General features: G+C 41.2%; 1 protein-coding gene across 2 annotated transcripts in view; it reads left to right on the top strand.

The window, feature by feature from the left end:
- The window catches only part of PSME4 (proteasome activator subunit 4), a 116,438-nt gene that overhangs the window by 23,883 nt on the left and 66,861 nt on the right, over window positions 1-25,694 (top strand). Inside the window, exons 3-13 of one of the 2 annotated variants that reach the window (XM_015421218.1) lie at window positions 834-950; window positions 8,875-8,919; window positions 10,403-10,552; window positions 13,412-13,475; window positions 14,626-14,700; window positions 16,322-16,444; window positions 18,358-18,450; window positions 19,569-19,834; window positions 22,570-22,756; window positions 24,925-25,014; window positions 25,522-25,586. In XM_015421218.1, the coding sequence (XP_015276704.1) occupies window positions 834-950; window positions 8,875-8,919; window positions 10,403-10,552; window positions 13,412-13,475; window positions 14,626-14,700; window positions 16,322-16,444; window positions 18,358-18,450; window positions 19,569-19,834; window positions 22,570-22,756; window positions 24,925-25,014; window positions 25,522-25,586 (1,275 nt within the window). Of the gene's footprint in view, window positions 1-833; window positions 951-2,838; window positions 2,879-8,874; window positions 8,920-10,402; window positions 10,553-13,411; window positions 13,476-14,625; window positions 14,701-16,321; window positions 16,445-18,357; window positions 18,451-19,568; window positions 19,835-22,569; window positions 22,757-24,924; window positions 25,015-25,521; window positions 25,587-25,694 lie in introns of those variants that run through there. The other variant, XM_015421219.1, reaches the window with a different exon arrangement.

Below are 25,694 nucleotides of genomic sequence, written 5' to 3'. Positions count from 1 at the left end.
TGGGTTACCCATTTCTTTTTAATCCCTTGCTCAATCTGGTGCTGTGCTAAAAGTATACTTGTGAACATTTTCTCTTTCATAAGTACTTTATAACTTTCGATGCTGGTAGTAGTTTATCCACCATCTTGGATATGCTATTTTAAAAGGAGTGCCAGGGGGAAGGCAGGCAGTGGGCAAGTGGCTATTTCTCCAGGGGTGCATAAGGCAGTAAACAGTCCCCGTGATGACCGGGCGCTGGGCAGCAGGAGACAAGAGGCAGGGCCTCAGAACTTGGAAGGGAAGTGGGGAGTCCTGACTCTCCCAGTGGGCAATTCCTTACAATGGTCAGGTGGTGGCATTGAGTGATTAACACATGGAATTCACTGCCACAGGAGGTGGTGGTGGCTATGAGCATGGACAGCTTCAAGAGGGAATTAGATGAACATATGGAGCAGAGGTCCATCAGTGGCTATTAGCCACAAGGTATAGATAAGAACTCTAGGACAAGTGATGCACTGTATTCTTGGTGCTTGGGGGGGGGGAGGCAACAGTGTCCTGGCCCCACTGCTTCTAGTGTCCTGGCCCCACTGCTGGACCTCCTGATGGCACCTGGTATTTTTGGCCACTGTGTGACAGAGTGTTGGACTGGATGGGCCACTGGCCTGATCCAATATTGGCTTCTCTTATGTTCTTATGTTACCTGGGAGAGAAAGAAAAGCCTCTTTCAGGTGTTGGGAAAACCTTGGAGGGCAGGGTGGAACAGGGCCTGCAGGGCAGAGCGGGCCTGTTCCGCCACAGAATGGCACTTGCAGGTATGAGTAATAGTTAATCTTTAACTCTTCTTTTTAATTTAGGAAGAAGGAACTCCTTTCAAGGGATGATTTAGAGTTACCTTGGAGACCCCTTTATGAAATGCTGGAGAGGATATTGTACTCAAAGACTGAACACCTTGGGTTGAATTGGTTTCCAAAGTAAGTTTTTGAGTTCTTTAAAGGATTCTTTATTGGTCTTAGGGATACTAGCAGAGAAGATGCAGTGTTGGCTCTTAAGAATAAAGTAGGCAAAATTAAATCAAAACTGCTGATAGAATCAACCTATCGCTAGTCAACTTTCAGATAGTGGATCTGTAAAGCTTAGAAAACTTAAATTAGTTGGCCCAACAAATGTTACTTTGCCTGCTCAGACTTTCAAATTGCTGGTATTTGTCAGCTCTAATTAGAATGTGCTGCTTGTCAAATAACATGTTTCTCCAGTTATCTGAACCAAGTACAACAAGGTTAAGATTATCTCACTTGTCCTTTTACAGTGAATGTTCTCCGTTTTATTACTCATCTGGTTTTCTGATTCACATTCCAATAAGTGACATGATTACAGTTCATTAGATGATTAATGTATCTGGTCTAAGCTCTTTAAAAATACTACTTGGTGCTTGCAAGCTGTGAATGGAAAACTGGCCGTTTGCAAGAAGCTAACTGCTCAGTCCCAACCATTTCTGGTTGCAAGTGCTATTTTAGAGAGGAGCCACAGCTGAATGGCAGAGCATGTGCTTTGCATGTGTGTAATGTTCCAGGTCCAATCCACAGCATCTCCAATAAAAGGGAAAGACCTCTGCCTCAGGCCTTGATCGGTTGCCAGTCAGAATAGACAGTACTGGGCTAGATGGGCCATGCTCTGATTTGTTTGAAGGCTTTTTATATCAGTTCTCCAGAGAGAAAATTGATTGACCCTTTTTTTTTGCATTTGTCTCTTGCTGTTCTTCCATCATGAAACTTCAACAGGCTTACAAAGGATTCCCAAGAAATCTTCCCAAGAAACCATCTGACCAGAGCAGCTTAGTTTTGGCATGCTTGCTGTATCCTACCCTGGGACCCTTGTTCCTCCCCAAATGATAGGGATGGGATCATAGCTCAGTAGTAGAGTGTGAAATTGCATACAAAAGAATCCCAGTTCAATACCTAGCATTTTCAGTTCAATGTTCACAGGATCAAGGGCTTTGTTAGGGTTGCCAATCTCCAGGTGGTGGCTGGAGATCTCCCACTATTATAACATCACCAGGTGACAGAGATCAGTTCACCTGGAGAAAATGGTTGCTTTGGGCAGTGGACTCTGTGGCATTATACCCCGCTGAGGTCCTTCCTTTGGCCTCTCCAGGCTCTACCCCTGAAAATCTCCAGTATTTCCCAACCTGGAGCTGGCACCCATAGTTAGCCTTGCTACCTGAGTTGTCTCAAAATGGGGACACCAATAGATGACCCATGAACCTTTCACTGTCAGAATAGTGAGCTGTACTTCTGAGGTATGTCCCCCTCCTCAGTCTACTCATTTAGGCCATAATCTAGTGAGCTAATATAGCCCATAATCATGTGTGTGCCATAGGGGACTCCTAGCTTTTAAACAAGGGACTCCCATGTAGTATTGCAGCATCTGAAACAGGGAGGGGTTGCTTCCCGACACACACATGTTCAAAGCCTTTTTGAGTGTCTGTAGTTCCACAGGTTGGTGGATTATGGTTTAAGTATGCTATGCTTTGTTAAAATGTCTAGGACACGTCATGTAGTTAAACTAAAATTTGAAAGAGGCCTGAGGGAGAAGAATAGGTCCCAAAGCAACACTTGTGCTTGTTAAGACTGGCTAGATTAGGAAATGGTGCAGTGCGACTTTTTCTCATATGGTATTTTGGCAACATTTTAAAAACAATTTATTTCAGCTCTGTTGGATTGAAAAGGTTGATTTAAAAGAGGAAAAAATGGCATCATTTAACCTTTGTATTCTCTGGTTCTGTTTACAATTCTATCATTTTTAATTTTTTTGTTTTTAAATCTTTCTTGTTCATGTTCAGTTCATGTCGACCAGGCTTGTCTTCATCTAAAACATTTGTGCTTAATGTTTTACATAGGTGGTAAGGACTTCTTTTTGTTTAGCTCTGGCCGATGTGTTACCTTTTTGCATGTTCTGTTCGACTGTAACACTTGTCACCTACATGTAACTTTTCTGCATACAAGACTGAAAAAGACCTGTGTTAACATTACACCACTGTTTATGGGAATGTCGCACTGTATTTAAACTCCTCTAAGTGTGAAACAACATATTGTGTGTGGAGTGGCTGAAAAACATAGCTATGTGCTGATTTCTGATAACCACATATTATCAAAAAGAAGTTAAACAGAATATACTGTTTTAATTATTGGGCATAATTTGCACAAAGCTCTAAAATGCATGGATTTAACTTCTTACAGATTTTAGTACACTGGCTAAAGAAACTGAGTAACCTTTGTTTGAGGAGATTCAGAATATAAATAATTTTCCATGGTTGAAAAGTTCTGTGGTTTGTAAAAACTCTACCTAAGCATCCAGAAAATACCCAGTAAGCTTGTTTCCAAGGATTTCCCACTTTGATGAAAATTTTAGAAACTAGATTATTGTAAAATAAGCAAAATCATTGTTGCTGCTTCTTAGCAGAAAGTGAAATCTGAACAAGGATTTTTTAGAATTTGTACTTCCAAAAGCCGAGACATGTCTTCCTAACTCTGGGCAACATTTTAAAATAAGCTGTATTTTAAAAATTGTAAGAGCAGCACAACTGGATCAGACCAAGGTCTGTGTAATCAATCCAACATCCTGTTACCAGCAGTGTTTAGCTTGATGGTCTGAGAAACTCTGCATGCTGAGCATAAAGGCAGAAGCCTTTGGTGGTTCCTCAGTAATTCATTTTCAGAGGTCTGGCTTCTGTACCTGGAGATTCCATTTAGACATAATGGGTTACACAACCATGAACGTACCCATTCTTCATTTGTGAGCAAAATTCTACAGAGTTGGCTTTTCCTTGTATGAAGACTTGTTTTCTTCTCTCTCACAATTTTTGAGTGAACCAAAAGCTAGTGTAATAGCAAGATATTTTTCTCTGCATTTTCCACGTCACGTATAATTTTATAAACTTCTGTTTCCTGTTCCCTCTCTTGCCTTTTAGAGCACAGCTAGATGAGATGGCATAAAATTTATTATCAGATCTCCAGCAATTCTTTAATAGGTTAATAGTCAAAGGGGGGAGAGGGGTGGGATTAAATGGTGAACACAGAACTGTAGGAGGGTTTCTTTTAACCTTTCACATGGAGCTGCTCTTTGTCACACATGGAAAAATATACGGGCACCTGTGTATCTTTTTCTGCAGGGCAAATAACAATTCCTGGTGGAGGCATGGGATTTAAATCAGAAAAACAACATGGGGAAAACTGTCACCCTGCTGACTTTTCAGAAAACCACGAGAGATGGAATTAAAGACCTTTGTGTCCTTAATCGGTTTTTTAAGTATAAAGCTAAATCTGCTTTAAATTTTCCTGCAGGAGAAGTTCTCCCAACTACTTGATAATTTTGGTTGCTCTTTTCTTCATTTATCTTAGCTCTACAATGCCATTTTTGAAGTGGAGTGACTGTACACAGTATTCCAGATGCATCTGTACAATAGATTTATATAGGCATTAGAGTGAAGACAGATACAAAGACTTGCTTAGCACCTTTGTACTTTTCCTATACGTTCTGTAATCCTTTTATATTTTTATCTAATGGTCCAGCTGTGTTCCCTGCACTCTTATTGTTTGTCTTAATGTTTTTAAAGTAAAGGTCCCCTTGCTCGAAAGCCAGTCGAATCCGACTCTCCGTTTCAAAGCCGAAGAGCCAGCGCTGTCCGAAGACGTTTCCGTGGTCATGTGGGCGGCATGACTAAACACCAAGGCACACGGAACGCTGTTACCTTCCCACCGAAGTGGTACCTATTTATCTACTTGCAATTTCTTGCTTTCGAACTGCTAGGTTGGCAGGAGCTGGAACCAGAGATGGGCGCTCACTCTGTCATGCAGCACCCGGGTCTCGAACTGCTGAACTACTGACCTTCCACAGCCTGCAGTTCAGCGTCTTAACCACTTGAGCCACCACAGCTCCTTAAAGTTTTTAGATCAGTGCTTATCAGATCTGTTTTGGGATTGCTTTATTGTCAATTTTTGTGTTTTTCTGTAACTTGCACTCTTTTTTTCTTATGTCGCAACATCATAGAACTGTCATCGATCCACCTACCAGGTTTTTGTGCCAAGGAAAGAGAAGGGAGGGTGACTAGTGCGCTATCAATAGAAGATGAGACTGAACATTTGAGGGATATAAACTCTTAATGCTTAGGGCACTGCTCTGTGGATGCTTTGTTCATTGTTGGATTCTCTCCCCCCAGTCCCCAGTCAATATAATATGCAGTCAATATAGTATGTTTATATAGGGTTGGATTTAATGGTTTGCTTTCACTGTGAAGAATCTTCTGTTGTGAGGAGGAATCCTCCTTTAAGTGGGAGATTCTTCACTTAGTAGAAGAGAATCATTTGATCCAACCGATATCTCTTGTTCTGCATTACACTGTGATTATGTGCAAGAATCCTGTAAAGTAAATCAGTATTGCCCCTGTGTTACAGCTGAAAGGTTTAGAGATTTTGGCTTGATAAAGATTGCTACTGAATTCATGGTTTAGGTGAGAAAGCCAGGGACTTCTAGTTCATATTTTGTTTTTTAGTTCCTAGGCTACAAATCCATGTCTTGCTGGTCACAGAGTTGCTGTAATAGTCTGTCCTGAATGGTGGAGCTCCCAGTAGGGTTGCCAACTCTGTGTTGGGAGATTCCTGGAGATATGGGAGTGGAGTTTGGGGACAGGAGGGAGCTCAGTGGGATGTGATGCCATCGAGTGAATTTGCCTTAACTCCAGGGAAATGTTCTCTGTAGTCAGGAGATCAGTTGTAATTCTGGGAGAACTCCAGCCCTCCCCCCCACCCTGGAGATTGGGAGGCCTAGCTCCTGGAGTTGTAGATGGCCTGCTGGTTTGATATAGCATTGCTTCATTCTTTGCTCTTGAGCAGTGCGGATTAGTATAATTAGAGGGTAACTAAAGGTATTCCATTCACACAGTGAATGTCTGGTAGTGTTAATAGCTTAGCAGAGTTCTGTTGTTTTTTTAAACCTACTGAACACATTTTTGGAATGAGGACAGTCAATTTAGATTACTTTACCATACTTTGTCTTGAAACTGACCTGCTGTTCAGTAGGATTTTATTAGTAAAACATTGGATGCATTGTGTGTCAACACTACAGTTTCTTTCTAGTAGTATTACTGGGACTTTAATTGCTACTGTTTGGTTTGTATCAGCCTAAAATAGTGTCACTTGAGTGCGAGCTTCAGAAAGCACCTACAGATCTTTTTTTTTTACTTTTTTGTGAGCTTTCCCCTTGCCTTGTACATCATAGATTGTTGTGTTTATAGCCATGCTGATAACACAGAATGAGACACAAGTAGAGGATGCAAGATCTTACAGGGCTGAAGTTATTTAAAATGCTGCTAGTTCCTGTGAGCTCTGAAGCCTACATATTCCAAGCGAAAACTAAAATAACATGGGCTTAACATGTTGCATTTTTGTTCTTTAGTCAGTGTGAGGTTTTAAATTTTTTTAGCAGTCCTTCTCTGAAGAATAATGTCTAAGTTTGAAGGCTTGCGTTATTATAAACAGCCGGGTTATATTCTGATGAGTCTTACTGCATCCACTATGTATTCCTCTTACCTTGGCACAGCATTCTTGTCTGTAAAAGGTAAAGGTTCCCTTGCTCAAAAGCCAATCGAATCCAACTCTAGGGTCGTGGTGGTCATTTCCGTTTCAAAGCCGAAGAGCCACCGCTGTCCGAAGACATTTCCGTGGTCATGTGGCTAGCATGACTAAACACCAAGGCACACGGAACACTGTTACCTTCCCACTGAAGTGGTACCTATTTATCTACTTGCAATTTCTTGCTTTCGAACTGCTAGGTTGGCAGGAGCTGGAACCAGAGACGGGCGCTCACTCCGTCATGCAGCACCCGGGTCTCGACTGCTGAACTACCGACCTTCCATAGCCTGCAGTTCAGCGTCTTAACCACTTGAGCCACCGCAGCTCTTGTCTGACAGCCATGTTAACCCCCCCCCCCCACGGTGTGCACATCCTGAGCAGAAAAAGGAATTTTTGTTGCTTCCTTACTTTTTAGGTTGGAAAAGAACTGTGGCAAAATCTTTACCTTCCCATTTTTTCATCTTTTGGGATTTTATGACTTTACTTTGAAATGCTCTGCTTTTTATAGTAGTAGATCAATTGTAGCTCAGACATTGAATTTCATAAAGTTTTGCTACTTTGACTGTGAATAGGAATTGTTTAATAATAATAGTAATCTTTAGCAATCATGCCGTGTATTGCAAGCATTCAAAGAACACGTCAGGCTGAATTTTGCAGGCTGGTGCGGTGGCAAGCCATTCTGGGATCATTTACAAAGAAATCCCAGTTGGGTGGGCAGGATGATAGGATTACTTCTGACAGCACTGACACCCAGCTGGAAGAGTCAGTGGTTCTGATAGGGAAAGTGGCCACTCCATCCCTTCTGTCCACATAGTACTGTTTTAAAAACAATGCAGGAACTGCTCCCCTGCTGCAAATATTACATTTTAATTGTGCTTCAGTAACCCGAAGAATATTCTTTTGATCTATGGTGCTGGAGAAGACTCTTGAGAGTCCCTTGGACTGCAAGAAGATCAAATCAGTCAATCCTAAAAGAAATCAACCCTGACTGTTCCCTGGAAGGCCAGATAATGAAACTGAAGCTCAAATACTTTGGCCACCAAATGAGAAGGGAGCACTCACTGGAGAAGACCCTGATGCTGGGAAAGATTGAAGGTCAAAGAAGACGGGGACGGCAAAGGATGAGATGGTTAGACAGTGTCATAGATGCAATGAACATGAAATTGAGCAAACTTCAGAGGACGGCGGAAGACAGGAAGGCCTGGCGTGATCTGGTCCATGGGGTCGCGAAGAGTCAGACTCGACTGTGCGACTGAACATCAACAGCAAAACCCGTAAGGTAAGCCACTATAGTTTGGGGTTGCACTGAGGCTGGAAGATAGCTTGCCGTTCGACCACCTGGATGACTTTGTGTCTTTCTCACCTAAACCTCCCCGTTCGTGGGGAAGGCGGGGTAAAAATGCAATAAATAATAATAATAATAAATAATAATAATAAACTGGGAGCATCAGAACTCATTCTTAGCGGCTAATGCTGCACCAGCTCTAAAATGCCACCTGAAAGTACAAGGGGAAAAGGCTGTCTGCATGGAGTCTTAAGCTGTTAAGTGAATGCAGAACATCTAACTTTGTAACATCTTGTAATCCTCACATGGCAGGAAAAGTAAAACTGGCATCTTTAATGTAGAGTTTCATGTTTGCAGGATCATGAATGAATGTATAAATGCCTTAGGTCTTCCCTTAAACTGAGAGAATTTTAATTTTTGAATAACAATTATCCATAAACTTCAATGGAGTATGTGTGTTCTTAGAAACAGACCAGAGAAAAGAGTGAATTTAGAGTGCTTGAAAAGGTGACATAGAGAAAAGGCTATTCTCTTTGTTTTCTATGGAATATTTCTTAAGGGGAACAATTCACGATGTTTGTATTAACAGGAAAAAGATCTGAAAATAAGTTTGCATACGAGATGCATTTAATTAATCTCAGAGTTTTTGTGTGCCTTTTTTTCAGTATTTCTTCTTTCAGAAATCTGGTTAGGGTGATAATGGGCTTGGTTGCATAATGCAGAATGGAACGAAAGAAGGGCTTACTTCTGTTTGTGGCCCAGTGGATGCTCGAGAATCTGGAATTAAACAAGTTGGTTTTAATCCTTATATTGAGGATTGTATAACAAAGGAAAATTAACTGTTGCATGTACACGGATGCTGTCTAATTGCATCAGTATCACTTAGCTTTTGCACAGATATGCAGTTGTCTTAATATGCAACGCTGAAAATAAGGTGATATAATTTTATTTCTAACTCCTCCCCCCCTCTTTTTTTCCTTTCAGCTCTGTAGAAAGTGTCTTAAAAACCCTTGTGAAAAACTGTCGCCCGTAAGTACTTCTTGCTATTTCCGAAGTGCTGGCTCCTGCGACTCCCTTCTGTAAAGTGGGGAGCCATACTGCAGTGGAAGGAAACTTCCCTGCCCCTTAAGTTCTTGGTCTGCAGTTTGACAGTGCAGCCCTACACTTGTGTATGGGCTTTCCATTTGCCCAGCTAAGGAAGGGAAAAGAGGCTTGTGTGCTCACAGGGCTCTGTCTTCTGTAACTAGTGACTACAGACTTTTGTGCTTAAACAGCTTTCAACTGTATATAAAAACTCTCGAAGCATGGGGAGGAAAATGGAGGAAAAATAGTATGTATGGAGGAAACAGTATAACATATAATCACTTATTAATGAAGACTATACATGTAAGTTGTTTGTGGCTAGCAAATAGGTTGGCTATGGTGAGCATACTTTTAAAAAGTTTGCTCTTCCTTGACAGCTGCCACCATCTCTTCCATTGGTGGTGGCTGGACTTGGTTACCTCCCAGTCCTTTCAGGCGCCATCATTCTATAATTCTGTAGAGCCTATAATTCTATAGAATCCAGAGCCTATGATGCCTACTCTAATATAAAGCTACACAAACAGGCAAGAATGTAGGTATGATGGCAGAACTTGCACTTTTCATGCACCTTAACTTTGTTCTTTCATTTAGGTAAGTTCTGTTCTAGTTAAATCAATGGCTCTGCAAAATGTTAACTGTAGATGGCATTTCTTCTCGGCTGATGTTGATTGAACTGGGCAAGATTTTGAGCCATAAATCCCTAGAGGCTAGGCCAGCTTTGTAGATGGGTTGCAGGACTACCCTTAGAGGATTCTGGAAAAAAGCAAAGTGAAAGGCAATAAGCATGTTTTCCCTTTTGCAGCTGACAGGCTTTTTGCTCTGTCCCCTCTAGTTAGGAACTACCATATAAAAGATTCTTTGAGCATTGTGTAAACCTGGCTTATGCCAGTAAAGCAGATGATATTAATTGTAAATTGTCACTCCATCCCCAGTAGTCAGTATTTACAACTCAGATTCCTCTCATGTTCCATTATTGTTTTTTTTCTGATTTCATAAGATTATCAGAATTGCTTTTAGATCAACATTTTATTTATTTATTGAAACGTTTATATCCTGCAAGGCAGGATTGTAAGGGAGCTTACAATAATATATTGTAAGGCAGTTTACAATAATAGTTAAAATATTTTTGGTTAAAAACAAAACAAAGTAACAAGTCCCAAATCTCTCTCCCCTTCCCACATTAAAAGATGCCTACAGTTAAAATAGTATTGTTTTCAGCAGTACCCAGCTATATACTTAAGACCACAACTGGGACATGCCAGGCATTTATATGTTAGGTTTAGCGGCAGTTATTAGCTATAACTCACACAATTCTGTCCGTGTTAAAAAAATATCTAAGTGAATCACCACACCTTATGGTATTGTATTAATTCTGTCTTTTTGAAGTGCTTTTTGTGTATATTACTTAGCATGTCCATCTTTCCTTTAGGTATTTTCCAGAAAATGCAACAGCAGAGATGCTAGATGAGTGGCGGCCATTAATGTGTCCATTTGATGTTACCATGCAGAAGGCCATCACCTATTTTGAATTGTTTCTTCCTACCACTCTGCCTCCAGAACTTCACCACAAAGGCTTTAAGTAAGTTGCTGCTGCAATTTAAAATTTCTTCATGGAATTATCTTTTGTATGGAAGGGTATTATTACTTGTTAATTGGCAGCTAGTAGAATACATGTATTAAGTTATGCCTGATTGGTAAAAGGAATTCTGAGTTTGTCTTTGAATAAGGTTGATATTTCTCCAAATTGGCTATCATAAAATTAATAGGATAACTTTTAATGTCTAAAGTTGCAATTCTTTGTGTGGGAAGCAGATAAGCCACCAGGACTTAACACAGAGTACCTGACCCTGATTCTTCCTACGGTGCTGATAATCAGCAATTCTGAAACTTTATTAGAGCTGGTGCCTCAAATCCATATAGGTGTGGCACTGATGAAGAATTCACTGTCTAGGTACCTGATTCAGGTTTTACCTGACACCAGTGAGAGAGATGAGGCTGGACATTCCTTTTTAGCCCCAAGATCTGTAGAAGGGTCATTGTTCTAAGAGTATCACCGTTCTCACTGTACCCAAGAAGGCTGGCTTGGTAGAATGTGTGGCAGAATTATTAGCAAGACTGGACATTTCTGTATAGCAGCCTGGATTGGCTTAGGCCTCTCTCTTTGGTTCCTTTCCCATAAGGCTTTGCAGGATTAACTATTGTCATCCCTCAAGCCTCTCTCAAGCCTGACAATGCACTGTGCTCTAAAAGAATTGCTTACATTTCTTAGTTTCAGCCTCCAGCCAAACCATCTAGATATGGGATATGTGTCTCCAGGATTCCTCCTTGAAACATAGAGGTTGCATGGAGTATCTTGAAACACTGATAATGTACAGATTGTCACTTGAAGATAGTTGGGGCTTCTTGCCCTCATTGAACTTGTTTTAACTACAGGCTTACTGTGTGATAGGGACTGGGCTTTGTTGAGTACATCGATGGTCATCACAGACCTGACTGACAGTTGTATGAGCTGTATTTAATATCTGTGTTTACTCGTTCCTTGTTGTTCTGGCCAGCCAGCCTTTGTTATGGTTCTTGACAGAGCAAGCAAGGGTATCCTTTATAGAACTACTGTGCACAATATTCAAGTATTGAAATTTTGAATTAATGTTGTACGCTGCATACTAGAATGTTATATATTTGAAAGTTGCTGTATTATGGTTTTTAAGGTTCAATAAATAAGAGATTCTTTGGGAACAGTTGCCTCTCTCTCACTGAAATGAAAGGGTCCCTGCCAGTTTCATCCCCCTCCCTTATCGAGTCGGGTGGGAATATTTTCCCCAACAGAATGCTCATTTTGTTTTGCTTCCAGATTAGGGGAGGTAATTGAAGGTGCCTTATTCAGAATTTTGGACCTAGCAGTGGCTTCATTAATGAGGTTCTTGTTAATGTTGTTTACATATATTAATGAGCTAGATGTGTTACTATTTGGCTTTCAGCTCTGGCTGCATTAGTGCTATGTCTCTCTGGACAGCACTGTAATATTAATTGTGCATTAAAATACATAAAACAATATGTTGGCATCTTGTATCTTTTTCAGTTTTTAATGGAAAATATAATGCTAGAGTTACATGCTAATTTTGCACTCTATTGCCAGTCGATCTAAACTGTGAAATTACAAATAGAAATGAGCATGTTTTAGTTGTCTTCCTTCTTGCAGAATTCACAATATGTTTAATGCATATTTGGGTCCACATTGGGGAGAAAAGTGGGACATAAAATAACTAAATACACAAAGACAAAAAATTGCAGGTACAAGAGGGGAGAGTACATGTGTGGGATGTGGTAATTCCCTCTTTCCACCAAGAATGAAAATCTGTGTAAAACATGGGGAGGGTTTTGTCTTTGGGCAAGAACCAAAATAGTTACTAGTAAAGTCACTTTTTCAGAAGGGAGATGAGAGAAGGAAATCAAATCACTTTGGTAGAGATGGATTTTGATGCAGGCGCTGTAACACAGTTAAAGTTGACTGAATTAGCTATGCAGCTAGCCTTTTGTACTTGGTGTCCTCATTAACTGAGACAGCTGCATATTTATCTCAAAGCTTTTCTAGGTTGTCCTTGAATGTTCTCATTAAATTGCTTCATATGGTGGTGCTGTTTCTTTTTGGGCTTATCACTTCAAGGTCATATTAAGCCACACTTACTCAAGTGCCTGTCCACAGAACACCTCCTCTTTGGATTGTATCCCACCCTGGAATTCCTCACATAACTTTATAAATGCTTGCTTTCATCTTTATGATGGCAATTGCTGATAAGGCACATCCTAGCATACCAAACTTCCTACTTTGTGCTTTCTGATATTCAGTGGGAGGCACATCTTTTCTGTGGGTGAAAAAGGATGGAAGGGGGGGGTGTCCTTATGACCGCCAAAAAAGGCTATACCGGGGATCATAGGACTTACATGGACAAAAGCTGTGTTTGATGGAGGCTGTAGTAAGGAGGGGAATTGGGTGAGAATAAGAAGTTGGCTGGATCCAAACTTTCATTATTGTTGTGGAGTGTCTGAGATTCCAAGCAAGCTCTTTTGTACTCAGCAGGATTTGGTTCTAGAGATTTTATGGAGAAAACTCTTGTCATACCATCCTCTCACCATTCTCTATTATAATAAATAATAAATTATAATACAACTGATCTAACTTATAGGGTTGTTGTAAGGGTTGGTGAAGTAATATGAAGAAGTGAGATCAGAGTCATGAAAGTTCATGTAGAAATAAACTTGGTTAGACTTAAAGGTGCTACTTGATTTCTCCTTTACTTTGAGGTACCATATGTGAGTCAGGCAATTTTCAGAGACACTGTAGAACTATATAATTCTGTATATGAATTGCTGGAGCTGCAGTCATGATTGCTGTAGTAGGCAATGACAAATGTGGTGGCCTGATTTAATTGTCTTGCAGACTCTGGTTTGATGAGTTTTTGGGCCTTTGGGTTTCTGTTCAGAATCTTCCACAATGGGAAGGGGTAAGTATCTCCATTTCTTTGTTTCTTTTTTCTGGTCTATATAAAGTAGGCGTGTCTGGCTTTGTAATCCCCAACTAGAAGTAGTGGTTCTAGGAAATTTGTTATTAAATCAAGGACCATAAAACCAGCTGAAGGAACAAGCCAGCATTTTGTTTGCTGGACATTTTTAAATTGCCTTCTCATGCAACATTCTGTCTTTTTGGAATGCCAGCATTTTCCAAACTGAAAGACAATAATTAGGTTGTTGTAACTGCTTTATTTTCTGATTCTTCAAATCACGCCAGTGTATCAGGATATACCTGGTATCTTTTAACATGCAGGCAATCATACAGATATGAAAGAAGGCTCTGTTTTTGTGTTAGTCATAATTGTTGAATTGTTGAAACTAGAAAAGATGTAAGCTTCATTGGTCCATAGTGAAATTAAAAAACAAAAGTCATGCAAATAGCTTTATTAAGACTCACATCTGTGGGTTTTTTTTTAAGGGGGTGGGCTCTTGGTTTTGGATATTTAGTCAGATCTCTCCAACAGAGCATTATAGTGGGTCCTCGGACTCTCCCTATCATGCTTTGATCTGGTGAAGACATAATTTCTCACATTATGTCTGCAGCAAGCCTACAAGTCTTTAACTTATAGCCAGATTTTTGAGCCAGTTTCATATTTGGTTTTAAGGCTAATTATGTATCATAGTTAGTGCTAAAAGGGGAAGTGAGAAGGGAATTCTTTCAGGGGAGCCTGTAGAATGCTGTTGATCTTCAAATTGTGGCTAAAAGATCAGGAAGTTCTACATGCATTATAGTCCCAGTCTACTGACCAAGTATTTCTATGGCTGTGGGAAATCTAATGTGTACTCAGAATTTCCCTGCTTTCAAGGATTTCCTGTTCATCTCATAGGAGGGAGCAGATAAGTGCGGGAGTTCCATTCATGGATTTGCTCTGTCCACTGATACAAATGGGGCAACCACGTTTTTCTCTGCAGCTATGCAAGCTAAGAACATCTGGGGTTTGAAATTTGTCTTTTTGATTAATGCACTGATTTACTTGGTGGTTGTTTACTTGGTTAGCACAAACCAAGGGAAGAGGCAGGAGCAGAATTCTCACTGAGTGTGTGTGCTGGATCATGAAATGTGTTCTTTTTCTCTCTTTTTAGCATCTAGTCAACATTTTTGCACGCTTGGCCACTGATAATATAGGCTACATTGACTGGGACCCCTATGTTCCAAAGGTAATGTCTAATAATTGTAGAAGTGATGTGGATATAAAAACAAGAGGATTACAATAAAAAGCCTTGTTATCGCCCATTAATGGGGAATGGGAGTTGCTGGCTGATCAAATGTGCTGGATACTGATGCTTGTTGCTGTGCCGTGCTCTGTATCCAGAGGAATCCACAGAGACCATTGAAAATGCCATGGCAATATGGCTTCCATGCTTTTTGGGACCTTTCCCCTGCCAAGCCATTTGTGCAGCAGACAGAAAAGCAGACCAGCTGTCTTGGAGCCCCCTGGCACAGCAGGCTCCATACAGGTTGGGGCAGGCTGAAGGGGAAAAGGCATCTGAGATGAGGGGGAGGAGCTTGCCTTGGGTAATGCTGGTTAACTGTGCATTCTGGATAATCAAGTGCTGGATAATGAAGCTTTTACTCTACCTTTCTGAGTGATCCATTTAACGTTTTCTGGTGCTGGCTGCAGCTAGCCAGTTGCCTTGAGGAGATAAACATATCTTATTAATTGCCATATTCTAGTATCTGGAGTAGCTCTCATGGCTTTTAATCAATAATAAAACCTATTCCTGTTATCCAGACTGATAAAAAGTCCTGTTATCCAGATGAAGAAACGTCTCGTGCTGGTTGTGAAAGTGCTGCCTATCAATTTTGATACATGGCTCTGCATTTTGAGTGAGAGAAAAAAAATCAGGTCTCTTCCCCCCCCCTCCCCCAATGATTTTCTCATAAGATTATTAAACAGTCACATCTGTATTTACAAAATTCTTAATAAGGGAATAATCTATTCCCCTGACAACTTTATTTTTTCTTTTTTTATGTGTTCCTCTACCCTTTCCTCGAAAATATGGTAGCCAAAACAGCACGAACTGTGGCACCATGTTAAATTCTAAACCAGTATTGTCATGCTTTCTGTGTGTGTACCTGTTGTCAGCTGTGGGCAATAGAGCTTAGGGGAGCTACAAATGTGGCTACTCCTTTTTAAAAAAAATCTGGAAAGTAATGCCAGTCTTCTACAACTTACCTCCCTCTGCCCTTCCCCCTCCCACTGTGAGTGTTTACATCTCGCTGAATACTTTTAAATGACCAGCAGCATGTTGTGTTCTTACACTCTGCCCCTAGTAATTTCTGTAAAAATTTAACCTTGAGACATTTCAAATCTTATCTCATAGCTTTAAAGCTTTTCTCTTGTATTGCCAAGCTTCTCAGGGCACCCCAATAATGCTGGGAACTGGAACAGGAGCTTCAAGTGCGGCTGCTGGGAACAGGGTTTTTGTTCAGCAGCACTTGATTGACTTGAAAGGGTAATTTCTGCTGGCGATACAATTTTTATTTAGCAGTTTGCATAGGTTCTTTCCAAGGCTAGTGGGAGATCTGTATCTAGCAAGGAGAAGTTTCACTGTGGCAGATGTATAAATCAACCAGTTAGAGATTCAAGATAGTTGTTATTTGAAGTTTATTACTGAAATCCTGACAATATCCCTGTTACTCCAACAAAGCTTTGCTGGCAAAGCACTTTGAGGATCATGCTGTTAAATTGTCATATTTTGATATTTTGGATACGTTGTAAATGGAATACAATTCATATTTTGGTTATTTAATTATGGATTCTTTCCCCCCCTACAGATATTTACTAGAATACTGCGCAGTTTGAACCTTCCAGTGGGAAGCAACCAGGTGTTGGTTCCAAGATTCTTAACAAACGCTTATGATATAGGGCATGCAGTCATGTGGATCACAGCTATGATGGTACAATCCTTTTTGTTTTCAGTGTACACTCATCCTTGATATCCAGACCTTAGCATTCATTATACGTTGCCCCTGAGCCCAATAGCTTTGTGTGTAAATACGACTTAAAATAAATCATACTTAAGTTTGTCAGTCTGGTATAGTGGTTAAGTGCGTGGACTCTAATCTGGGAGAACCAGGTTTGATTCCCCACTCCTCCACTTGCACCTGCTGGATGACCTTGGGCAAGCCATAGTTCTGACGAGCTGTCCTTGAAAGGGCAGTTCTTGAAAGAGCTCTCTCAGCCCCACCTACCTCACAGGGTGTCTGTTGTGGGGAGCGGAAGGGAAAGGAGTTTGTAAGCCACTCTGAGACTCCCAAGTGAAGGGCGGGGTATAAATCCAATCTTCTCTTCTTTTTTTTGTCTAGATAATATTTTGACTTGCCTGTAGAATAAATAAAGGAATATGCAGGGATGGCTTTATTCCCCAGGTTGTGGAAACGTGCGGTGCCATGTAATGGTGTAGTAGTTAAGTGTGCGGACTCTAATCTGGGAGAACCGGGTCTGATTCCCCACTCCTCCACTTGCACCTGCTGGATGACCTTGGGCAAGCCATAGTTCTGACGAGCTGTCCTTGAAAGGGCAGTTCTTGAAAGAGCTCTCTCAGCCCCACCTACCTCACAGGGTGTCTTTTGTGGGGAGGGGAAGGGAAAGGAGTTTGTAAACCGCTCTGAGACGCCTTTGGGTAGTGAAGGGCGGGGTATAAATCCAATCTCTTCCTCTTCTTCTTCATTCAGGGTGATCAGTCTGTATAATAAAGTCAGCTCCACCTAGCAGTAAGAACTTCACCTTTTAGAAAGTAAATTAAATTTGCTTGCTGTGTTTTAAGTGGAACAGCCACTTGTTTGTAAGCATGAATAAATAGAAACCATCAGCAATCTTGCATGGGAGATACAACAATATAGTGTATGAAGATAGACTTTGCCATTGCAATTCTGGATGTATTGAAACTGTTTCACATATTTGTTTACATTGTCAATTTTATGTGGATTTACGTGTGAGATATTTAAACTCTATCTTAGCCAACATGACGAACCTTCCTAATGGAGTGAGGTCCAATCAGCTTCCATATGCAAATGACCTTGGAACGCTGGGCGGGACTGCACAAAGCAGCCAGTCAACCCAGCCAGTGTCTGAGTGGCAGTTTTTCTGGCCTTACACTAAAGGCGGGCATTTTAGAATTTAGAACTTTGGCACCCACTACTCAATTATATATAAGGAGAGATAGATATATATATGTACGTATGTATGTATGTGTGTGTGTGTGTGTGTAAATCCTTTTTTAAGGTATTTTATGCCAATAAAGGTCAACTGAACTAAACTGAAATAGAAACTGTAATCACAGTCTTTGTGAAATAGTAGATGCCCAGAGTATCCCACCTTACATTTCTGGAGGTGGAACTAATGTAGTTCACATAATCACAAACTCTTTAGGATCACAATTTTGGTAGCGGAAAGGGGCGGCCTCCCCCCCCCATGTTATTCCCAAGCCATCTGTACATATATTATTTTATTTTTTTCAATTTCTTATTCCATTTATATCCCGCCCTCCCCTCAGGCTCAGGGTGGCTAACAATTAGGGCTCGAGGCCATGCTTAAAACAGTTAAAAACAAGATAAAACAATACAATACAATATTAAGTTTGGGCAAGCACTTCCATTTAAAAAAATGTTTTTGCAGTGCATTTGGCTTCCTGCCCCTCTAATGTACTAAATGTTACTCAAAACAGAATAGTACAGAGTCTAAGCCTTTATTAAGACTTCGTCTTAGAGCCAATTAAGATTGAGATTGTTAAAATTGCACTGTGGCCTTCTTAGGGTTTCTTGGAGGTCAGTCAGATAACACAACTTTGTTATCTTTTTTTTCTGGACAGGGTGGACCGAGTAAGCTTGTACAGAAACACTTGTCTGGGTTATTCAAAAGCATTGCCTCTTTTTATCATCCCTCAAATAATGGTCGCTGGTTGGTAAGGATATATATGTTTCCTCAAGATTAGACATGCTTATATTGGAGTAGAATCTTGATGTTTTTGTTTCTTTCCAGCTGTTACTTTTTTTTGTAAAACAATATTCACACTAAGTATTTGATCTAAATAGCAGAGTGAGTTACAGCACATTCCTTTCCACGTTCTCTAAACAGAAGAAACTGGAAAGCTATTGATCGATTAAAAATTCATTCTTATTATACATTGTTAAAAGTGCAGAATCTGACAGCAAATCCAAGATCCTGGGAATTCATTAGCCAAATCTGAAGTTTTTGGTAGAAAATTATGATAAAGATAAATAAGCTGTTGGCTTTAGAAAATTGCTTTCCTATGGAATTTTAATTTGGAAAAGGTGAGGTGGATGGGAGTGAGGAATAAAAAGGCCTTTTGTAGTGAATTTTTAGGGAAAGGAGTGTGCGCTGGAGAATCTGCTCCACCATCCATCCTGCCCTTCCTTTCCTAGGCCTCTAGAGCTTCAGAAGATGAGGCTGGGGCAGGCACTGAGCTTCAATGACCCCTTAACTTGACATGCTAAGCAACAGTATTCTCAGTGGATGAGTCTATTGTGCCTGTATTGCAGCACAACAGTTTTATAAATGCTTAGACTGTTTAGATACTGAAAGTCTTATTCAGAGGAACATCCATGTGGCTTGGAACATCCAAGAATACTATATATTCACAGTTTTTAGCCACTCACGATTGTTTCTCAGTTGTTTTGGCTATAACTGTGGTCAGCTGGGCCACATGTTAAGTTCCATTTGTTAATAGTCTCCCTTAGGGATGATCAGATAAATTGCATAGAAGAGCCGTTAAATGTCCAAACAGGCTGTGGGACCTTTGCTGTAAATATATTCTAGGCAGAAGGATGTGGGCTGCTTAGCCAAATGGCATAGACCAATATATTTTTAACAAACTGAGAGCCTAGCCCTGAAGCATGTATGTTCAGAAGCAAGCCCCAGTTTGTTCAGTGGGAATTACTTTCAGGGTAAATGCATGTTGGATTGCAGCCTGAGTGCAGAGAAGAAAAAATAGATCTTGATGCTGTTTTTGCCGGCCATGAATGGAAATTGATTCTATTGTCTTTTTCTGTATGATGGCAGAACAAGCTCATGAAGTTACTTCAGCGGCTACCGAGTAGTGTTGTCAGAAGATTGCATCGTGAACAGTACAAGAAGATGACTTGGCTTACTCCTGTGCCTGATAGCCATAAACTTACTGACCAGGATATCACAGACTTTGTAGAATGTATTATTCAACCTGTGCTCCTGGCTATGTTTAGCAAAACTGGAAGCTTAGAGGCAGCTCAGGCTCTGCAGAACCTTGCACTAATGCGTCCTGAGTTGGTAATCCCACCAGTACTTGAAAAGTGAGTACTACTGGATAGGGATGGGCATGAACCAGTTCACGAACTAAAGTTTGTCATGAATTTTGGTCAGTTTGTGGAAGGGTGACTGGCACAAACATTTCACGAACTTGGGTGCTGTTTGTGGGTGGCAGTTGGTGAATTATTACATTTTCCAGACAGTCTTCACTCAATTAAACTGTTTACAAAACTCCAAGGCACCTGGCGTGTGAAATTCTCCAGGCTTGGAAACACCAATAGGAGCCCTCCAAAGCTTAACAGGCACTGCTGCCTGCCACTGACAGAGTTCCCATTCTGCTCTATAGGATCAGAAAGCGACATACGCGTTCTCAGCTCTGCAGCCTGTTTTCTCTAGGCTGTTTGCAGTTACAGAGAGAGGCAGGGAACTTTTTAAAGGTGAACTCCTCTCCCCTGCTGGGGTTTTGGTGTTAGGTGGACTCAGGGCTCTGAGCCTCTCTGTTAGCTACTGGGTTCCTTGGCTGAGGACCTGTTGGAAGTTTCTTGTCATGTCTGCCTTTCTGTCATTGCATTACTAATCACTTTAAATGGAAAACTCTGATTTCCACTGGTCTGGTGGGGCTGGGGTGCCCACCAAGCTGTTGTGATATAACTTCGGGGGGGCCCTGTTGAAACTCTGGGCATGTCTGCCTTTCTGTCCCTCAGAACCTGCCTTTGGAGACTTGGGGGGGGCTGTGAGCACTGGGGGATGCTTGCGTTGCTTCCAGTGTCTGGCTGGGGGGTTGGGGTCTGCCCACGTGAAGTTTCCCTGTGACTTTGGTGTCACTGGCTTGTTCCTGAGCCATTCCATAGACTCCTGTAACTGCAGCTGACTTTTCCAGAGAGAGCACTGGGGAAGACCTTTTTTGGTGGGTCTGTAACTAGGACCCCAGAAATGTAATCCACCTCCAACTTGGAGATATTGTAGAGGAGCAGGCAGCAGGGTGTTTGGTGTGTGGCTTGCAATAGGGTCCATTCCGTATACTTTTGAACATGTGCCTGACATTTTCTCCAAAGCACTTTCCTGACTTGACCTTTGCCCTGTTGGGTTTGCAGTGCCCCAATGGCACTGGTTCTGCTGGGCTTGCAAAAAGGCCCCCCATCTTCAGTTTCTGCCGAGGGATTCTCTGTTTTGACCTTAGTTCATTGCAAACAATGGAAGATGGGGGCACCTTCTGCGGGGGGGTGTGCGTAACCTGGACCTCATAAATCCGATCTTCACCAAACTTGGAGGGCAGGTAGAAGAGAGTTAGTCGGAGATCCCCTGCAAGTTTGGTGTCTCTGTCTTACATAGGATCTGTTCTATATACTCCTGAACCTGTCCCTGTTGCTTCCCTAGAAAGCACAGTGTTAACATTTGGCTTTTGGATGGTGAAGAAAAATGGCTCTAAACTGTTCTTTCTGCAACTGAATAGCTCATCTTTGTTCAGTGAAACTTTGGGTGAATGGTATAGCGTGCCACTTCTGGGGCCACTGTAGCTTACATTCATAGTTTTGCTGTGTGTAGGTTTTTTATGAATTTTTAAAGATCTATAAGCTGCCATTCTTTCACAGATCAGCCTCCCAAGGAAGTTTATAGTACTTAAACAATAAGTGTGTAAAAGTATTTATGCAGAAGCAGGTATCAAAACAGTAAAAAGAAATAAGGATTAGCTGCAAATTTCCCAAACTACTGGGCTTTTCACTTTGCTGTTTTTAATACAGGTCCTAGTGGGAGAAAATGCATTCTGATTTTAGTTTATTTATGTTCAATATTCTGTTGAATTCTTTTGACTAAGTTTGTCTGGAAGTCAGTTTCCATTCTGTTGCTTTAGATGTCATGCAGTCAGACCATAAAATATATGCATCTAGACTGAGCCTCTGCAGGTAAGGTGCTGTAATATGAATACATTGTTCTGAAAAAGATGTCAGACTGCTTCAGTATGCCTCCACACAGTTATTCTAACCTTGAGCTCTGTCTGCTCCCCTCTTACCTGCCTCCCCACTTATACTTGTCGTCTGGCATGTGTCAAGCTTTCACATGTTGGTTGAATGGATTTGAAGAACTGTGTTGCAACCCCTCACATTATCTGTTAGTGAGGCAATGCCTCTCTCCCTTGGCATAGCCTTGCTAACTCTTGCACTGGGGAGGCAGTGCTACATCAGGGGGAAGACATGTTCACCCTCTCATGTGCAGTCTGACCCCTCCTGTTCTTCCCTTTCACTGAATGTGGAGCAGAGTGCGATGGACAGAGAATGATCTAGTGGAGCCTAGGCCTCCACCTTCTACTCAGCCCTGCTTGACTTAAGGAGTTCAATTCTGGAAGAGCTTACAACAGCAGATCTCCACAACTGCAGGCCAGGCAAGGTGGGTGGGGAGCAATACAGGTTGTTGTTTTTTTCTATAGGGACACCATTTGGGCCACAGTGCTCCTCCTTTTTCTGTGGTTCTGTACTTACACAGAAATCAGTGGGGTTAGGAAATGCTACCAGAAACAGCTGCATGGCTAGGAACAGGCTTTGATCATTATGTATATGGACAAACAAGGGGTAAAGTTGATGCATAAAAAGTTTGTATGCAAAGAACTGTTTCAAATATGCACTGAAATGTAATTCTGTTCTTCAAGAGTTTCCAAAAGTAATGCTGTGCATATCCATGTAAGATAGCTTATTAGGGTGTCTGTAACAGCAAACATGTTATAAAAACTAAAAATCCTTTCTTAAAACTTTCTCCTCCAACTCCAACCCCCACGCTTCCACAGAACATACCCTGCACTGGAGACATTAACAGAACCTCATCAACTCACAGCCACCTTAAGCTGTGTAATTGGAGTAGCTCGTAGCCTGGTCTCTGGGAGCAAGTCATTTCCTGAAAGTCCAACGCACATGTTGCCTCTGTTGATGAGAGCATTGCCTGGTGTGGATCCAAATGACTTTAGCAAATGCATGGTGAGTATTTTGGTGATGTGTGTTCTGATCTATTGTAGAATATGGCTCTGATTTTCACCAACAGGAGTCTGTGTGCCCTCTCATTTTTCATCATCTTCCCCATAGTTCTTTGGATGTTGCATTCTGCCTCCACATCTCTTGGCTGTCACTGTTGCCTGCATTAAGGTCTTGTTCTGGTACCTTATGGGGATGGAAGAGATCATACACATATGTACATTTCAATGGCTGGTATTGTAACATAAGCACAATTTAAAACCAGAAGACTGAAGTTAGACTGTAATGCAATTCACATCATTCAGTAGCTTCTTCTAGAGCTCAATTAAAACAAGGACAAACAGATTAAAAAACAGTTTTTATTCGAGAGCTATTATTGCTTTAAATGCTGTATGAATTGGAATTTGGGTGACATTGGTGGTTTAAGTTGCAATGTGAACCTTAAGGGAGTTATGGGATGGTTGTGAATGGTTGTGTGAGTGTATATGAGTATGGTTGTAGATCACCGAATGATTGCATCTTAATTTCGTTGTACTATGTACAATGACAATAAAGTTGTTGTTGATGATGATGATGATGATGATGATGATGATGATGATGATGATGATGATGATGAAACAAAATTTACTTTTTTGGATTCTGTTATAACTTTACACAGGACAATGTAATAGTTACCTAAAGATTCTTAGAGCTCATATATTCCCTTCCATCCTCCTTCTGTACAAGCTGACTAATTAAGCCTTCCCTTTTACAGAAAACCACTGCTGCTTGCTACTTCCAAACCACAAACAATATTTTGTTCTTTACCCTCGAGGGCTAAATTATGATTTAGAAACTTGGTTTGGAGGATGGAGAATGATCAATAATATGTGGTTTAGAAATAATGACAAACTGTGGATTTTACAAAGAGGAAGTATTTTAATTATCGAGCCACATATGAGTGCACGATTCCAAGGATTGCCTCAGTCACATGCATGCTGCTTTCTCAGAACTTGTACTGCATCGTTTTTGTAACTCATGCTCATGCTGTGCCTCCTCACACCCTTTTTGATCACTGGAACATGACGTTGTAGTGCTTCTCATTTGTGTTATTCTCAGCAGTGCCTCAACCCATCAGACATCTTGTTTTAAGATTTATGGTCAAATAACAAATATTGTAGATCTAATTCTGAACCTCCCCCCTGTGTGGATCAGCAAAACCAGAAAATGGACCCAGGTACAGGTGGGGGGTATTTCTCTTCAGACCTAGGGGAGCCCTCCAAGTTTGCAGAAAAATCCAACAAAGACAAGAAAAAGTTAAAATGTAGTATATTTAGAAAAACACCAACATATGACCATTTTGAAAAGGGGAGGAGCAGTCGCTTGCTGCTGCATTAGCCAGGTGGACATGGGAGAAGGAGCAGGCTTTTTCGTAGCTGTCTGGGTGAGAAGGAGTGGGAGCTGCTGTTCTGCTACTGGCACTGAAGGCAGGTGAAAACGAGGAGGGTGGGGAAGGAGGAGCACGAGCTGTCATTGTGTTAGCTGACTCCTCCACATGAATTGGGCAAGCAGTGGCAGTAGCAGCGCTGCAAGTGGGTGGGCAGGAGGGGACAAGGGAGCAAGAGCCCCTGCCCTGTGAGCTAGGCAGGCAGAGGTGGAGGTAGTGCAGGGAGGCTGGAGACTGACCAGCCAAGCAATTGAGGTCGTAGTTCTCCAAGTTGTAGTTTCTTAATCTAGTGATCAAATAAACTCCACACGAAGTCATAAAAATAAAAATTTTAGGAGCCGCATTGAGGTTTGATTCCTGCTACATAAAAACCTGGAAAACTGGAGAACAGGAATAGAATAGCAGTGAAGACATCACGGAGAAAATAAATTTAAAACCCCCCAGAAAGTACAGTTCTTTGTTTCCCATTCATTGCAATTGGGGTAAAAGGACCCAACACCTCAGGCCTAATACAGTGTAATTTATAGACAACTACAAGTGATAGGAGAGAGATCAAGTTCCACAGTGCAACTGACCTCAATAAGATTGAAGAATTTGTGGAGTACGGAGTGTTAGAAATTTGCAGAGAAAGTTGTACTATTTTTTCCCACTTCTTTTGGTCCATTTGACTCCATTATAAGAGCAAGTTAAGTTTTCAGCTTTCAGTACATCCGATACACAGAAAAACTTTTTTTTTCTTTCCCATTAGATCACATTCCAGTTTATTGCAACGTTTTCTACTCTTGTGCCTTTAGTAGATTGTTCCTCTGTACTGCAAGAGAGAGAGGACCTCTCAGAGGTAAGATGTTAAATAGCTGGATACTCTAGCTTATTTATGGAAAGAGAATTTAAAGGCGGCGCTTTCTCATGCAGAAAGTAATTACATAGTGAATTTTGTTTCAACAGGTGCTCAGATTTAAAAAGGGGGGTTGGAGCAGGTTTCACAGTAGAAAGGGACATAGTTCAATGACAGAGTACGTGGTTCTGCATGCAGAAGATTCCAGCTTTCACCCTAGGCAGTAGAGCTGGGTAAGACCAGAGTCCTCAGAGGGCCACAGTCTGACAAAGTAGATTGTAAGTAGGTGGGCAGATTGATTCACAATGTATTTTGCAAAGGTGCAAATGCTGGCAGAAAAGGGAAATATGAGTAATTGAGGAAACACGGTTTCAAAGGGTTTATAATGATTCTCATAACAGATAAAATTGCTGCTGAGAATTTTCTAGGTGCAGTTTTGGAGGCATATTGTGTGTCTGAGGCAGTTAAAAAAAGCATTAAATATTTCCCCCCTGTGCTTTGAAATTGTAGGTGGAGAGAGAGCTGTGTTCTGCTACTGCTGAATTTGAAGATTTTGTACTGCAGTTTATGGACAGGCAAGTTATGATGGGAAACTGAGTGGAGGTGATAACTGCTCTACTGGCTTTTCCACATATTTAAGCTTACTCTCCCATACTGAAGGTCTGCCAAAACCTCTCTTCCGA

Source organism: Gekko japonicus, unplaced genomic scaffold, assembly GCF_001447785.1.
Source record: "Gekko japonicus isolate JY-2015 unplaced genomic scaffold, Gekko_japonicus_V1.1 scaffold261, whole genome shotgun sequence".
Taxonomy (NCBI): Eukaryota; Metazoa; Chordata; class Lepidosauria; order Squamata; family Gekkonidae; genus Gekko; species Gekko japonicus.
Note: the sequence above shows the minus strand (reverse complement) of the source record. Positions and strands in the feature narration are given on the sequence as shown.